The following is a 17,700-nucleotide window of genomic DNA, read 5'->3' on the forward strand; positions in this document are numbered from 1 at the left end:
AACACATCCTCAGACAAGCATCTCTCTCATCCGCCACTAACTTCAAACAGACTAGCTCCGTGGTGAAAAAGGATGAACAATGTAATCTGCTGACTTTTTGTCTGCACAACAGAAGCTTTTCCAAACTCTCACAGAGATTAAGCAGAGATTCCTTGGAGACAGTTTTCCTCTTATGTTGTGACTTCTTTAGGGTGTTAACATGTCCTTGTAACAACAGAAAGGAATTAAGGCAAACAGAATAAATCACTGCAACTTGATTTCACTGCATTTGATGGAAAATTTCTTCAAGGCCAGAACTCAAGCTAGTGCTGCTTGGCCTTGTTATTGAAGCCAGCACAAGATTTTATCGAATGGGTTAGTGGTTAGAATAACAGACACTTTTCTGAACAGCTCTGACCACTGCTGAGCTTGTCATAGGAAGTTGTATTAACATAGATCACACTGCTCGCTATCTGGTGTTGGATATCCAGGAATATTGACAGTTAAGGTTGAGGAATGTATCCGAGTCAGCTGGATCCTGTACTGTTGAGGATTTCACTCTGAAAAAAGCAATAGTCCAACAGCATTTGATCGTTTTATTGATCTGAGTTGTGGAAAAGCTCCCTGACCTTTGATTGAATAACCAAGTGTCTGTTAGCAGAAACAGACAGCACAGTAGGGAGGCTACTCCTGCTCATCAGGGTGTCTGCATCCTACATTTCCACTGCCTGAATTAGCCCACAGGGCATGTGAGACATGTATTTAAGACTAGGAGAGCAGACGGTCTGAAATTCGTTTACCTTATGCCTCTTGTGTTCAAGCGGAACGAGCATAAAACGTGCACAAAAACTGGAACTAAATATTTACCCACAAGCCTCCCAGGCTGGCATCAAAGCGTCTGGAAAGAAATATGCGGAGAATCATTTTTCTTGTGTTTTGTGGCGTTGATCCTGCTGGGATGTTAATTGATCTGTGCCTGTCTGTCAGGTAGTGGCAGCATTTAAATCGCTTATACCTGCTCTTTATGTTTATCAGTGTGTACATATGGAAAAACAGGTGAGCAGAGGCTGAAACAAGACGGTTGTCTTCCAGCCTGTCAAAGCATCTTGCTTTGTTTACGGCTCAGTCAGAGGTCTCAGGTGATTGTAGATATCACAGGCGTCTTCAGCTGCAACTTGTTCCTATTAGGTTATGAAAACAGAGACATTAATATGTTATGAATCCAGCATACACATCCGTACACCTTATCTCTAAATTCCTTGCCTCTGCAGCCATAAATCAGCTTATTGATGTGCCTGCTGTTTTTCTATGTGTACTCACTGTCTTCAGTATTGATTTGCCACACTGTGAGACAAACTGTGTGGAGACAGTTGATGCCCAGACAGCGGAAACACACACACACACACACACACACACACACACACACACACAGTCCAACACAGGTACACTTTCAACACTTGGATGGAAAGTAACTCATAATGCTGCAATTTGAAATCTTTAAAGATATAAAATGGCATAATCTCTGCATAGGAGTTGAGTCATCCATTTCCTTCTATCATACACACACACACACACTCTCACACTCACACACACACCTCATTACCTTGAGGATGGTTCACTGAGCTGGAGAACAGTATACAACCTCTTACTGTAGGCAGGCAGACACCAGGTCTAATTGGTAACAAGGATATCAGCAGCTGGAGGGATACGGGTGGCTGGAGCTGCTCACTCTCCTCTCCAAATGTGGCCAAGAGACTAATGTGCAAATGCGTGCGAGCCTCCCTGCACAGACCATCATTTAGATAGGATGAAATATGACAGAAATCCTCAATACAACTCATAACCTTATCAGTTCAGATTGCTTATTGGCAATGAAAGAAACACTTGGAATTTTGTTACATTAAATCTTATCAGAGCAGCCTTTAGTTCCCTGATATGTGCTGCCAAAGCCTTATATGACAAACAAGCTCAGAAATGAAGGGTGTGAGAGGGGAACTTCAAGTTATGTTTGCTGGCTGTAATGGTTTATGGGAGAGTAGATGAATGTGTTTGGACATGAGACCAGAGCTGGAGAGGAGCAAGGGGCTGACACCCAGCAAAGCTGATCAGTCATCACTTATTCATTTGCTGTTGAATGAGGCTGTTGTTTTCTCACAGAATGAGTCTTTTTACATTTGTAACTTACCAGATATTTATTTAGAAGACTAAAGAAGCTAAGAGAGCTTTAGAGAAGTATTGGCGTGTTGCTGGTTTGCTAAAAATTTATATTTCGAGAGCAGCTGAAAGGTGAACGGCACAAACAGGGTAACACAGACTGTTTGAAATCAGTGGAAAAAAAAGGAACAGGTACCTTTCAAATTTGAAACGATACAATACCAGTGCCCAGTACCTGGAAATCGGTATCAACACTTGATGGTACCAATTTTTGGTACTTTTGTGTGTTAATGTGGCAATCAAAGGGATAGTTCAGTTTTTTTGAAGTGGGGTTGTATGAGCTCTATGTGACCACTAAGGACATTAGATACAGTAGAAAGTTGTCTCCTTTCCCTCAGTAAGACACAAACTGTAATCGATGGTGACGAGGAAATAGGCGCTAACAGGGAGAGACGGTACCAAATTCAAAGGCTATTTTCTCTGCCTACAAGAACTAAAATCAAAAAGTAATACCACAGTTTAAGAGTACGCTACATAAAATGTTTTTAAGTGCATTAAGTCTTCGGACATATAAACATTTATCTGGACCTAACTAACTGGTCATGTGTCCTTCCACGCAGCGCTAGTGCGCTCCGTCCCCCCTCCTCCTTTCAGCTGTAGGGAATGTAAACAAGCTATGCTTTGTCCACCGGTTGTAGCCCCGTGTAAGTTTGATCAAGTATCGTAATTCTTTTGTTTGTACTCTAAGGATTGTGAGGCAGCGTAGGGAATTCAAAATGAGTGACTATGACAGCGACGATGAAGTTTCATTCACTTTGGAACCAAAAGGATACCTGTAAGAACCGGAGTAGCTACACAGAAGAGGAGCTGCTACAGGTGGAGACTGAAAGGAATACAGAGGAAACATCTGCGGACACTGGACCTCAAGATAGAGTCGGAAATACTCAGTGGTGGTTGAATTTGGTACGGTCTTTCCCTGTTAGCGTCTATTTCCTCGTCACCATCGATTACAGTTTGTGTCTTACTGAGGGACTTTCTACTGTATCTAATGTCCTCAGTGGTCACATAGAGCTCATACAACCCCACTTCAAAAAAACTGAACTATCCCTTTAATATTAATTTGTTTAACAATCTGAAAGTTTTTTTTTTAAATTAACATATTTCTCAATATATAAACTTGCAATGCTGTGTTCATGTCCAGCATGGAAAATCGCCTACTATTCAACTCCCTCACAGTCACAAGGATGCATTTAGATACCCATACATGGTACCATTTGGTTTTACATGAATCTGTACTCAACACTACAGACAGAATTTGGTTGGTACCGATAAAAGTACCTAATTTGGTACCCATCTCTAGGGAAAAATCTGCCTGTTTTTAACAAAAATTTGTGAAATTATGCATAGCCCTAGCATTATTTGAATATACAAGTAAACAGTTTATTCTCCTCTTAGTTGAGGCATTTTTATTAAGAGCTTAATGGGATTTCACTCGTCTTTAAGCCAGCCTGAAGTGGCCAGTTTAGGAACTGCAGCTCGGCTTTGATTTCATTTCCAAATAATGTAGAGGCTGCTAACAGGGTTAACCTGCATCTGTAGTTTTTCCCTCTCAGTTATCTGTTCCTCTTCATTTCAAATGGGCAGTGAGTCAGTGGATGGATGATGGTTTTTGCAGTTAAATATCACATTAAAAACTCTTAAATCTGTGTGTTGGAGTGTAGGGCATCCTTTATAAGCCACCTGATTGCTGCTTTCTGCACTTCTACCTTTGCAGTGTTTTGCGAGTTTGGTGGGTTTTTGCAGCGTATGTGTTTCCAATAGCACTGATTAGCCATCAACCATCTGCTGGGCTGTGTGAGGAGAGCCGCTTATTATCGTGCCTGTGGTGTCTGTTATGTAGCCGTCGCTGCTCTCTGGCTATCAGGCAGAGCTGCAGGAGCTCTTAGTGAGCAAGCAGCGGGGAGCAGCTGGAAGATGCTTGGTTACTGCACACAAGTGGCTGAGTTTTGGGCATCTGTCTGTCAGAGAATGAGCTGTCCTCAGGCCAGTCTGACTCCAACTGTGACAGAACAACATACATCTGTTCAATGTATGATGAGATCATCTCTAAAATGCTGCGCCTCCTTTTTGAAATAAAACTCATTACCTTAAGGTCACAGTTTCTCTATAATACAGCGGGAAGCTCACTCTGTAATAAGAATAACCTCAAGCAGCCATATTTTTCTGCCTGCTGTGTATGCTATGTTCATCCTGTTGCTTTTCTGTTTTTCAGGACCTGGTGGGCAGTGCTCCTCCACAGAGGAACTGGAAAGGAATAGCCATCGCTCTGCTGGTCATCCTCATCATCTGTTCTCTGATCGTCACCTCTGTTATCCTGCTGACACCTCGTATGTACACGACACACTCACAACTTACATCTTGAAGCATTCCCATTTCCCTTCCTTTCCATGCTGTTGTTATTATGGACAGGGTGGATTTGAACAGCATCAACACTTGATGTGAATATGTTCAAACTTAAAGTAAACTACAGTTTTGCAACTAAAAAACAAGTTGTCGCAGATCTTTTTGTAAGATTTAGATATACACAATCACAAATAGAAGCATGGCACTTTTTTGTGATGTAAACTAACATTCACTAATATTTCACTTGAACCTGAAACAACTCAGTTCCACTTAAATCCTCTCTGGTTTACCTTTTCTTCACCTCATTACTAAGTGTTTTTTCTCTGTCAAGGTTGCATGTTATCTCAGCCTGATTTAGTTTGATAGCTGGAGATGTTTCGAAGCCTGAATTTGCAGCAAACACATGGCAGAGTATCAGACAATCATTAGATGCAATGTACCAGGTGTTTGAAATGTTCGGACTCTGATCATGGTTTCCTCAGTGTAGGTAACATTTCATCACATCTTTAGCTGCCTAAAAAGGGAGTCTGCATTTGGCTCTGACTTTAATTGGGAGAAGCAAAAAGTGTGCACACCTGAGATGAAAGTCAACATTCCTCTACCAAAGCTAATTAGATGAAGAGATTTTTAATTTGCACCTGGATGCTGTTACATGAGGACATATTTCTCCTTACCAAACTATGTCAGTGAACTCTATCAGCTCTGCCAACTGTGTACCTCACCTTCTCCTTTAACTTTGGGCCAAAGCAGGTGTAGATTCCTATGGATTTTCCCATTCCCTGACCAGTGTTTTGGTTAAACAAGTGTTTTATTAACTGATGACTGTCAGCTAAATATGTCTGTGGTTGCTGTAGTTAGCTATTGAAGCACATTTAGAGTCCTTGTAAATGCCTCTTAAATTGGTTTTGTTATATAAGATTCAAATGCACTCATCAGATATGCCTGTCATGAAAAAAATAAAAGAGGCATTGACTGAAATATTTTCTACAAGAAACACTGATTCTCATTCTCTCAGGTTTATTCATTAAACCAAAACACACTCAGTTAGCCTGCCAGTTGTCTCACTGGGCTCTCTGGTCTGTAGTGCTGCCTACACAGCTGGAAGCTAGTTGTGACTAACATTATGCTTGATTGTAATCCACACTTTAAAATGAGATTATCAGCATCAATATTACAGGTTACAGGTTATCTGAAATGCTACTTCTTAGCTTCCTGATTAGACGAGCAGGACCGGATTGATTTATGGCACATCTAGGTCTCTATGACAACACCACACCAGCTGACGAAGTTAAGAAGTAAGAGGATAGATATGTGTTTGAAAATGATTTCTGTGACTAATTTTGTAGTGATGGTGGACACTGGAGGCTAACTGTCAGACAGAAAAAGGACAGAAGAGCAGAAGAAAGCTAAACAGGAGAGAAATAGAGCACGGGGTGAGGGGTAAAACACGAGTTGAGCTGTTTGTGATAATGTTCATTCGAACACACATGCAGCAGTTATTCTGCAGTAGATCAATAAAATGAGGAGTGGGGTTACGTTAGCTCTGCTTGGTAGACTTAGGTAGGACATGACTAGAATTCACTAATGTTAAGCGCCCTTCACACCGCCGCGCGGTAACCGCCCTGAAAACCGCTCCTCTGCCGGCAGACGCCCCTGGAATGCAGAGCGTTTTTCAAAGTGGCTCCTGCGGCCGCGGCATGAGCATGGGGTAACAGGCGGCAGTGACGTAGAGGTGATTCGGCGAACGTTACAGCATAGCCCGCCCGAAAGTCCTTCACAACACTCCCTCCTCAAAAAGACGAACCCCCTAGTTGTACCTTATAGTTTCTGTTTACTCTATAATGTGCATATGAAAGATTTTATTATTATTGTAGAGCTCTGGATATTCAGATACCGGCAGTATTAGCTCCTCCATTGCTCGTTCTGCCCCGCGAAGCCTGCTATTTCCGGGTTTTCTTTTTCATTTGATGTGATTGACTGTTCCCAGGCGGCTGCCGCCAGAAAGTTCAACACGCTGGACTTCAGGCGGCAGGGGAAAATCTGTGCGCGTGCACGTGGGCGGCAACCGCTTCTGGGTCCTACCGCCGCAGCCAAAACCGCTTGCCGCCTGCCGCCCGACCCTCATTAAAATGACTGGAGGAGGCGCGTTGCCCCGCGGCGGTGTGAAGCCCCCTTTACACATCATAAACATGTCTTAAGTGCATAGGGCTGCCAGCAGCACTAGATATAGACGGCTACTTAACTATGCACAAACTGACAGTGTTACTTGTTGTCACGTTAGCCTACGGATACGATGAAGCACCAGGCTGCCGATAGCGCTACATATAGCCGTCTGCTACGTTGTTTGCTTTTTGTCAAGTTTCAAACTGTAGTGCCATGTAACTGTTGATCAATACCCTACCCTATTGCGTTTGATCCAGTAAAAAGTTGTCTTGAACAAAGAAAATTTCAATCCGATCTCAAACTAATTCCACAACAAACACCTTCCTAAAAGTCACATCGGGCCGGAAGGTGGCGAGGCGGGCCATTTAAAACAGGTCCTCCTCATAGCATCTTTAATGTTTGAATATATCACATACTACATGTAGACCTGGACAGACAGTAGAGACGATACTGTGTCAGTAGGGTTACCTAGGAGAAAGATGCATGAAACAATGTCGTTTTAAATTGTGCAATTTTATGAAACTGAAAGATCCTAAATATTTTTTGCAAACAAAAGAAACATTAAATAGCCTGTTTGAATTCCTCCATTTTAGTTATGCTCTGTCCTTTGGTCCTACCAACACTACATGAATATTCAATTCATTTAATTTCACTCAAACTAAGAAGACTCAGAAAGAGATTAAAGTCAAAACAATACCTAAAACAAAAGTTTACAAATGGATAATGAAAGTTCACAGTTTCTGCTCAGTATGTAAATGAAAAATATATACTCAAAAATCTCAGTAGTCTCACAAAAAGGAAATTCTAGCACTAGGACTGCTAAGCACCTGGATGAAACTATGAGGATTTCATTTTCAGAGGTGTGAAGTCAGCAAAATAAATTTATACATAAGGTTTCTCAAAAAGCCAAGATAGTCCAGACCGGTGTAGTCACACACATTTCACTTGCACTAAATCAGCAAGAGCCCTTCAGTGATATTCTCAGAGCATTCGTCATTTCACAAAGAACACAGGAAAAGTTTGAGAGAAAAACGCCTGTGATCTGTTATTTATTCTGACCCACCACCTGACCAAATTACATTATACTTTTTGGAGATTTTCTGACTTCCTGAATCAAGCTGCACAAAGAAATGAAAATATTTACAATCATTGGTATTCACACACTCACACGCATACACACCTGCCTCTGTCGAGTCATATCCCACACACACAGGTGGTGGGAGATTAATTTAGTATTTCAATCACAGCTCAGATGAAAACGGTTTCTTCTTCTACCCCTGCATTACCTGGCACTACAGGCACTTATTTTGGTTTGATAACCTTTTTTGAAAGAGGAAAAGTTTCACAGATGACAGGTTTCTCCTGCTGGTGATTGTGTAACGGTTTTACACCGAGGCGGGGTCAGCGTCTCACTAGGTAATGGGCCTTTTATGTTTAATGCCATTCAGAGCTGTTTAATGGGGATGATTATGCAGTACTAGCTGCAGCCATTTGTCAGATTGGCATCACATCAGAGATACCATTTGCTTCATGTTGGAAATTAGCTTTCCCCACTTGCTCAGAATTACTCAGAATATTTTAGTAGATAAATACATTACATTGTAACATTTGTTTTTCTGCACTCAGCTCGAGACACCCAGGCACAACTGGAAAACCTTCAGAGGAAGAAAAAACAACACACTGTCTCACACTCAAACCCTGGTTTGTCAGCCATGTTGGCGCTCCCTGTCTGACAGTATTGTTTCTGAGTAAAGGTAGACGTTTCTGAACACGCTTGCTTCATTTATGTTGTCACATCAGCTTTCAGTCACTCCCAGGTCGGGGTTCAGCTGTCAGCTCCAGATCTCATTTTTTGAGTTTTTGGGATGGATGATGTCGCCCTCCCCACTGCAGAAGAAAACAATGCTGGCAGATTGGAACCGATGCTCTCAGATCAATAGTGCAATATAAAGGCCCTCTTTCTTGTTTGTACCTTCTTCTAAATTGCTCTACCTACAGCGGGGAGTAGTTTTTGAGGTGCTCTCCCTCTCCAGGGAGAGGAAAAATATTTCATTCTGTGCGGATCGTGTGGGGCTGCAGCCCTTCAGACAGACACATGAGAAAATGAATGATTTCTTTATTTTTCTTTCTGAAACTATAAAAATCACATGCTTACATCTTAAAACGAGGGCAGGACTGAAGGGCAGCTTATGAAACCCTAAAACTTTCCACAAAAATCACTTATCAGCAGTAAGCTGCTGGGCATCATATTTAATTCAGTGATGTTTATTTTTTTATCTTGCTCTCCACAGGTGAAGATGACAGCCTTGCCCTTAAGAAGAAAGTAACTATTGAGGATGTGTTTGGTCCTGACCTGCGCATCCATGACCCAGATGCCAAGTGGCTGAGCGGTGAGTGAACGGTTTGACATTTAGCGTTTTCCTCTCATGTCAAAATACATGACGTATCCACGCACATTATGTCAGTCACTGCTGCTGTTCATGCTTCAGAATATACCATTAGTAACTGAATCTGACACACTGTCTGTTAAGTTTTAAATGAAGCTTCAGCTGTTGTTTTTTTGTGTCAGCTACGAACACTTACCCAGCTCACACAGTAGAAAAAAACCTTGCAGAATTAAAGAGAATAGAATCAAACAGGGCTAGCACATTCTGTCCCCTGAGCACATCTAGTTGACAAACACATTACCACATAGTAACATGCAGTTTCTTATTTTGAAAAGGTAGTCTCAAAATTAAGAGAACAGCAGATATCTATCATCAGACAACAACACAACCAGCACACAGAAACAGCACCGTTAGAAAATTATCATCTCAACCTAAAGTTCTCCTCATACCACCAAGCACGTAAGCTCCACCGTCTCTGAGGGGAATAAATGGATCTAGCTGGAGGGCAGTTTGCTATTCCTACACCGTTAAAAGAGAACAACACCAGTTAGTTCTGCTAAGGTTAATATAATTATATGAGATACATGAGCATGAGCAGTTTCTGCATTGTGTTATGTGAAGAGTGTTCAGGATGTTTAAGAAGTTATACCTTTAGAGCTAAATGGAGAAAATGGGTGATTGAATTTTCACAATGTGCACATGACTCAACCTCATGAGGAAAGTAGTTGGTAAAGATTGGAGATCTGTGGCTGATTATCCTCCATTTAAAAGGACACAGACATCATTCATTCATTCATTTTCTGAACAACTTATCCTGTTCAGTGTCGGGGGTGGGGGAGCTTATCCCAGCTGTCATTGGGCGAGAGGTGCCAGTCAATCACAGGGCACACAGACATGTAACATTATATAGGTGCACGTTAACATACTCTACAATGGGGTTTTTCTATCCATTACCATCAAAAACAGCAGCAGCAGCACAACAAATCCAGCACGTTGTTGACTATTTCTGCAGTAAGAAGATCTTAACTTAACGCATGTACAGTGGAACAGGTTTTCTGTGGCCTCTCCAACCTTGACAGAGAAGGTGGGGGAGAGCTGCTCATAAATGTTGGATCAGTTGAAATGCTGCCCTCTGGTGTTCAATGAGGATAGTGCTTGCAACATTTTCCAGGTTGCTGTCTTTGAGATTTATAGTTAGATTTTATTTTGATATCTCTAATCAACAGTCAGAGGAGATGTGAGTAGAATACAAATCACCTTAAGTGGTGTTGACTCAGAGTGCTTCAATTTGAATGTTTAATCTGTCAGATGACAAGGACCTTTAAACTGTGACAGGAATAACTGAAGCTGCTGTAGAAACTATTTTGTGGCTTATTCTCACTAATATCAAATTATAATGTCAGATAAGTATGTGTAAAACAGTCCATTGGGAATGTTTCAGAAAATACCCCAAAGGAACTTTGAAGGTTCATTATTTTAGCATTCAAAGAAATATAAAACCTGTTCATATATCAAATTAAATAACACGCCAAAACAAAAGCTTGAGAAAAAGAAAAACAAGTACATTTTAAGTTTGCAGTGTGCCTTTTCCATTGTGTAAAATAGTAAAATAAACGTTTTTTCTGGTCTTGATCTACGTTACACAAATTTGAAAGGCTTTTCAACTCCAGAGCTCAGTCTTCAAATATCATTATTTGTTATCAATGTTACTTTTAATCCTAAAAAATGACTCTACAGTATAGAACCACTCAATACTCTGACATTGCTCTGATGTTTTCTGTATCAGATTACGTTATAAGAAGTTTTCCATGTCAAAATGTTCAAACTAGTCTGAAATCTCTTAACTACAACCATTAGATGTCTCGTACATGAACGCACACTCTCTGACTTTCCCACTCAAATAGAGCTTTGTGTGTAAATGAATTCACATCAGCACCTGCGTGCAAACAAACTCTCTTACTCCAGACACAGCACAACCTCACATCCGTCCTTGTGTTCTAACTGCTGCAAACTGTTCCCCTGATTACTTACATTACCGGCTTATTAACATGTAATTAGTTAAGTTCCTGTTCCCCCTGTGCCCTTCCTTCACGACTAAAACGTCCTCAGCACCCGATGAAAGCACAGCAATCAATTGTGCGACATTGCATCTTGTCAGTTAAGTTAATGCAATCAACTCCCATTTGGTGCTAATGACCTTCTGATAAGAAACCCAATGGGATGAGCTCACACTCCAGTAGTCCTCATCAATATTTTGTGGGCTTCATTCACAGCAGTGCGTAATTGATCCCCGCTGCTCTTTGATCACCGCTTGCCTCAGTAGTCTTTGGACTCACCTCTGAGTTTCTCGCACAGACTTGCATCCAAAGACAGGACTCAACCTTCAGACTAAGCTCTTACACAAAGAGATGCTGCTTTTTGTTGGCTTCACACAGATTCCTGAGATAAAACAGAATACAATATACTCCAACAGAGAAAATAAATTACAACAGGCAACATCTGATGCTGAAACTACTCATTAAAATGGACTTTTACTACAAGGAAAACAAAAGCTCCATTTCTGGGAACTCCAAAACCATCACTCCTTTTTAAGACTCCCAGCGCAAATCTTTTCATTAAACTTAATGTGGCTCAATCACAGCTCCCATCCTGGACTCGGTTTATACTGGCATTTTCATCAAAAGACAGCATATAGCTAAACAGAAAGTGTATGATAATTTGTGCAAACATGCTGGTGTATGATGGCGTCAGGCCAGTCAGTGGGACAGCCTAGTTTCTTCTGCATTTCCTCTGATTCAAACACATCTGTGAGATGTAAAATAGTCTGATTTATGTTCCAGAGAGTTTAAAACTAACTGAGAAGCTTTGAATAAAAACAAAATATACAGAAAAGCAAGTAACCTGCTTTGGTTTTTAAACGGGTAAGCTGACAGGATGTTTAGTTAGGAATTCTTATCAAAGATGGGTTAAGATAGCATTTTAACAGTAAACCAGACATGCTGTGCTAAGTGCTAACCTTGGTACATTTAACTCTCACATTCCTTTTAGAGACAGTGCACGTTTGGGGATAAAGTGTCATAATGTAAGTCAAGTTTTTTTTTCATCCCAGCTAGGATCCAACAAAGAGCACTGAATGCTCACTTGTAAAACTGGAGTTTTTAAAGTATTTAATGACCAGCTTTTGGCAGAATTTCTCAAAAGGTTCTACCTGACATCTGCTGTATGCTACGTGATAAACATGCTGTCAGCGACTAAGCTAGCTGTCGATGCTTAAGGGTTGGGTCTGCAGGAATTTTTCGTTACTTGTTTGTAAACACAAATTCAAACCGGGCTCCTCCTCCTTGGCTCAGTGCCAGCAGCAGCCCACACCTACTACCTCCAATGGGGACTACGTGAAAACACTCACTAATCCAGCAACCACCTGTAGCATTGTGATTCTTTGTAGGAGTGATTTGAAAGCCATGCACCTGACTTGGCATGTGCGCACAAGCGAATCACTTGGTTATTTGACACATACCTGCTCATTAGAAAGCCAGCTTGCATCACTGTTGGTCCCATGCTCCTCTGAAAGTGAGTGAAAGTCGAGCCAAGCGTCACCCGAGTTTAGGAAAAAGCTTTCTCCGTTTGGCGTTTCATTTCACTTTGGTTGCGTTTGTGCTACATCTGCTATCATAGCCGCTTGGTAATGCTCTTTCCACTCGTTAATCAACACTCAAAGTAACTTCACGCTGATAAAAAAAAAAAAGAACACATCAACAACCCAATACTTCCGCAAGGAAATGAACAAATACAGTTAAAAGAAAGCCATGAAATTTACCAAGTGAACTTAAAATGTATGTAATAGTGTTAAAAAGAAAATTCATTTGAACACTTTTTCAAAAGATAACCCATGTTGACAAGTTTTCAAAAGAAAAAAAAATCATACTAACAATAGAAACTTGGTGCTAATAAATCAGCCGTGATGATGTAAAACCTGGTAACATGTTGCATTCACAGTCAGTTTACATTGTTTCAAGGTGGCTCAGTTATGTCACAGCCCAGAACTCATGGTACATTAAAGTTGAACATGGTCTTAGCAGAAATGTTCCTAAGCAACTGATTTCCTCGTCCTCTCAACTGAAATTTAAACTTCAACTAATGGACTTAACTGAACAGAACCAAACACTTAAAAAAAAAAAAAAAAACCCTACGCTTATTTGTTCGAACAATGCCTAACACAGGGTCACAGTTTGTGGGTAAACAGATTTAAAGTGGTCTGATGAAAGTAGCCAACAACACAACAACAAATCCAGCCCCTTTAGCCTTCAGTCTTTCTTACAGGTGAACACTCGCATGCCGGCCCTGGTTATACACTGATTCATCTGAGCAGTTATATGTCGATTTGGGCAGATTCCCTTAACTTACATCTTTATTTGACAATAACAAATATGTTAATCATCAGTCTAACCATCCAGCACGTCTGTTGTCAGCTATAAGAGCAATAAAATTATATCATTCACTCCACTGGCTGCTGCTCTGACTTAACACACAGGGCATATGTGCGTCTCACCACATTGATCCGTCTGCTCACAGGTCTGTAGCCCTGGCAACAGAGAGAAAAGCATCAATAGATCAACCAGGCAGTGGGATCTCAGCAGGGAGTTATCACAGAAATCAATTATAGTAGTTGTATCAAATACTTTAATTTTCAAGTTGTTGTTTTTTTTAAACTTTTTTATTGAAAAAGATTATAAGGACAGAGAAAGAGACACTGGTAGAGCAGAACAGAGCAGTATTCTGGTACGGTTTCCACCATTTCATTCTCTCATGGTTATTCTTTATTTGTCTCTCACAGACAATGAGCTTCTGTATCGTACAAGGGACGGAGATGTCGTCAAGGTTAATGCTGACACAAGGGCAAAAACCGTTGTCGTGCCGTACCAGTTGTTTGTGAGTATTGCTGTACTCCAGTATTGTTCTCTTTTTGAACTTCCTCCAAGAGCACAGTGAGTAAACTTTCCCCTGCTGCCTCTGTACTGGGTGTGTTACAGCTGTGAGTTTGTTTTTGATCCCATCTAGGACAGATCCAAAGCCGCCAAGTACCAAGTGTCTCCAGATATGCAACATGTTCTGTTTGCCTTTGAAGTGAAACCGGTGAGAAACGCATACAGTGCAACATTACACCACGACTCTTCCCAAAGGTCTTTAACTGTGACACTGTTTGTTTCTGCAGAACTACCAGCACTCCTATGTGGCCAAGTACATTATTTACAGCCTTGTGACACAGTAAGAACCACATCTGTTGTTTTTTATTTTCACTGTCTGGCATCTTTTTGTTTATTTCCTTTCTGTATGCCTCTACACATATTTTAATAATACCCCAGAGTGGCCTCATGTGGTCCACTGACCTCAGCTCTATTTTCCTGCTTTCACACTTACTTTACTCTTTCATTTTTGCAGTACATTTAGCCCATCCTTCTTTAGCCTCTCATCTATCTTTGTCTGCTTATTCCCTGACTGTCCTGTATTTGTAGTGAGCCTTGCAAAGTCAGCCTGTGCTAAAAAAAAAAAAAACATTTGGATGATTGATGAGGCTACAGCAAGGGAACATGCCACTGACTGTGCATTTGTATTCACTTGCACACTGTAATGTTTATGCTGCGAGCACACAGACAAATATTGTGCTGATTCTTTCATGTGCTGTCTCAACAGGGAAACTTGGCCTCTGAATCCCCCTGAAGTGCATGAAGCTGCCCTGCAGTTTGCTGGATGGGGACCCCGAGGTCAGCAGCTGGTAAGGAGGCTGTACACTCGAGATTACACTCCATGAATGCTGGCACGCAGGGGGAGATCTGTCAGAGTCAGCCTGGCACTACAGAGGAGGCACAGCGGTGATTTATGGTGTGTCGAGGGGAATGGACAAACTATGTGGCAGTTTGAGGTTTTTGTACAATGTAATGACCACTCAGAAGGTTCCAGGCTGAGCTCTCCTTGATTTGACCTCCTTCACTGTCAGCATGAAGCCAAATCAGTTTTACCTTCACAACTTTGTGACAACACGTGAGCTAGTGAGAGCCACTGTGGCAGATGGCGTCTCTGTGACACAACCCGTGGTTCAGACGGTCTGGGGTTTTTGGGGATGTGAAAACACATGGCACTGGCTAAGGTGTGTATGAGTGTGTATCAGCTGTCACATTTAAAGATGGATTTAAAAAAAAAAAAAAACAGACCAGAAATTGAATCCGCCTCAGCAAACACTGAACATATCTTAGCATTATGAGGTCTATATAGCATGCTTAATAGTGTTTTTTTTTTTTTACCTTCATAGACGAGGTCCTTTTGTTTTTTTGTCATCACAGCTACTAACAACTGCGGTAGACAAGCATGAGTAAGTGCATGAGAAGAATTCACTAAATTTTGGAGCAGCTCTGAGCTGGATTAACAGATCTGCAAAGACCACAGACAGTTGGCCTTGATGGTGATGTTCATTTTCAGAGTGCCCTACTTTAAAACAGAAACACATTCAGAACCGGGCGTCACGGATAGTTTTAGGATAGTGCCCACTTTGCTTTGTTCCCACTCATCTCTGTATCACCCTTTTACAGCGATAGGACCACTTGGTTCCACCATCATGTCTCTGAGACATTTATACTGAGGACAGGATGTTACAGAGTGTTAAATTTAGCCTTTAGCAGGTAGTAAAAAGGGTTATGGACCATGCATCAGATATCTTTTTGACACATCTTGGGTCACCCCCTGCTGGCTAAAAATGCAGGTACACTCTAGGTAGTCTAAAATATGTCTACTTCTTTAATGAATTCAGAGCTGTATTGTGTAATTATTAGGGATTATCAGGGCCGATATTTGGCATATCGGCATCGGCCTTTTTTTAATCCAACGGCCAATATGAAACTCATTCAAAACTGTGTTGGTTTGGCTCTGATGCTTCTCTGCATAGAATTTCTTCCTTTCTACACTATGGAAGCCCTAGATGGTCATTTAAAATCAGTCATGTAAAACCAAATAGAAAATTAATTAATTAATTAATATTTCAGGGCTCTTATGCCTCCAGTTGGAGAGGAGAGGACAGTGGACAGGGTAGGAAACAGGATGAGAGACAGGAGCGATAGGAGGAAGCAAAGGATGCTGCAGATTGGACTTGAACCCATGCTGACCGCTTGAGGGCCACAGTCTCTCATTTGTGCAACATAACAGCTAGGCAGTACCTGCTCCTTGCAACCTTATCTTCTAATGAGCTTCACGGTGTAATTGATCCTTGCACCTGGTCTTTGTTGAATTTTTGTAACTCTGAGCAGTTTCTGTTTGGGCTCTGTTACCCAGACAACAGACAGCATTGTGTTTCATAAGCGAGCCTTTACTTTCTCTTCCCCCATAATTGCTCTTATTGTATCATTTGCTTGAATTACAGATTCATCTGCGTTAGAAAATATTAACATTTCAAGAGTGCGATGAGACTCTGCCTGCTGAAGGAAGAAAGCGTTTTAATTTGCATATGGTGATAGTCTACCTGATTGTTCCTTATGCTGTCTGTGGCTGTGGCTCCCTGTTTGATTTCATAAACAGCAGAGGTTATGTGAGAAAAATGAACTGAACTCCTGCGCTTTGTTGTCCGACCTGACAACAATGAACATGTTTCCTTTTTTCTTCCTCACTGTGTTTGAATGTAATGATTTTGTTCCTGAATCGGAGCAATTTATCTTGCTCATTCATCAGCACGTAAAGAGGAGAGGTGTGTGTGTGACTGTTGGCAGCTGTGTGGCTGTGTGTAGTGGAGCGTCAGATGTACAGTGTGAGGAGAAGGAAGATGAATCCTTCCCTCATTAAGCTCCATGCAATTACTCCACTGTGGCAAAGCAATCACTGAGGCAGGGGCTAAAGACACACTCACACACAAGCACGATGGAAACAGAGATTATTATGTCACAAAGATGAGGGGAGAACAACAAGTGAGATAATAACAAAACAGAAACGAAGAAAAGTTTGCCGTCAAAGATCCACTACGACATAGGGCTGCATGATATGGCCTAAAACCAATATCTCAATATTTTTAGCGGTAAATCTCAATATTCTGAGTTCTCCTCTAAATCACTACATGAATGTTAAATTCAACCCTTTGATGCATGAAATGAAACCAACATAAAGTTTCAAGCAGACCCTTTAGTTGAGTTTTTGAAATGTGCATGCATTTAGGGGAAAATCACAATCATGTTAAGTTAAGGAACCTTTCATTTCAAACCAAACTTTAAGTAGTTGCATATTTTCAGTTCCAGTAAAATACTTCATTTAGCCTTATTTAACTGGCCGAACGTATGATATCAAATTATATACAATTAAACTTTAGAAATAACATGTACATAAAGGTAGGGTCTACAGGAATTTTCGTTACTTGTTAGTGCTGGTGGCAGCACACACGCACAGCCTCAGACTGTGATCACGTGAACACACCTACCTTACAACCACCTTTAGCATCGCGTTTTTACGTGGGAGAGACTCGAGGGCCGTGCACCTGACTTGGCATGTTGGCACCAGCAAACCACAAGTATTTGACACATACCTGGATAGCAGAAAGCCAGCTTGCGTCTTTCTTGGTCCCAAGTTGCTCTCCAAGGGCCCG

General features: G+C 41.2%; 1 protein-coding gene across 3 annotated transcripts in view; it reads left to right on the forward strand.

Annotated features, from left to right (window-relative positions):
• The window catches only part of LOC141804169 (A-type potassium channel modulatory protein DPP6-like), a 138,743-nt gene that overhangs the window by 103,018 nt on the left and 18,025 nt on the right, over positions 1-17,700 (forward strand). For all 3 annotated transcript variants that reach the window (XM_074688484.1, XM_074688483.1, XM_074688485.1), the window contains 6 exons: positions 4,406-4,520; positions 8,991-9,089; positions 13,921-14,015; positions 14,145-14,219; positions 14,299-14,351; positions 14,778-14,859. In XM_074688484.1, the coding sequence (XP_074544585.1) occupies positions 4,406-4,520; positions 8,991-9,089; positions 13,921-14,015; positions 14,145-14,219; positions 14,299-14,351; positions 14,778-14,859 (519 nt within the window). The remainder of the gene's footprint in view (positions 1-4,405; positions 4,521-8,990; positions 9,090-13,920; positions 14,016-14,144; positions 14,220-14,298; positions 14,352-14,777; positions 14,860-17,700) is intronic.

The sequence above is a fragment of the Halichoeres trimaculatus genome, unplaced genomic scaffold (assembly GCF_033239565.1).
Source record: "Halichoeres trimaculatus isolate MK-OKI-2021-1 unplaced genomic scaffold, fHalTri1.1 fHalTri1_scaffold_15, whole genome shotgun sequence".
In the NCBI taxonomy this organism is placed as follows: domain Eukaryota; kingdom Metazoa; phylum Chordata; class Actinopteri; order Labriformes; family Labridae; genus Halichoeres; species Halichoeres trimaculatus.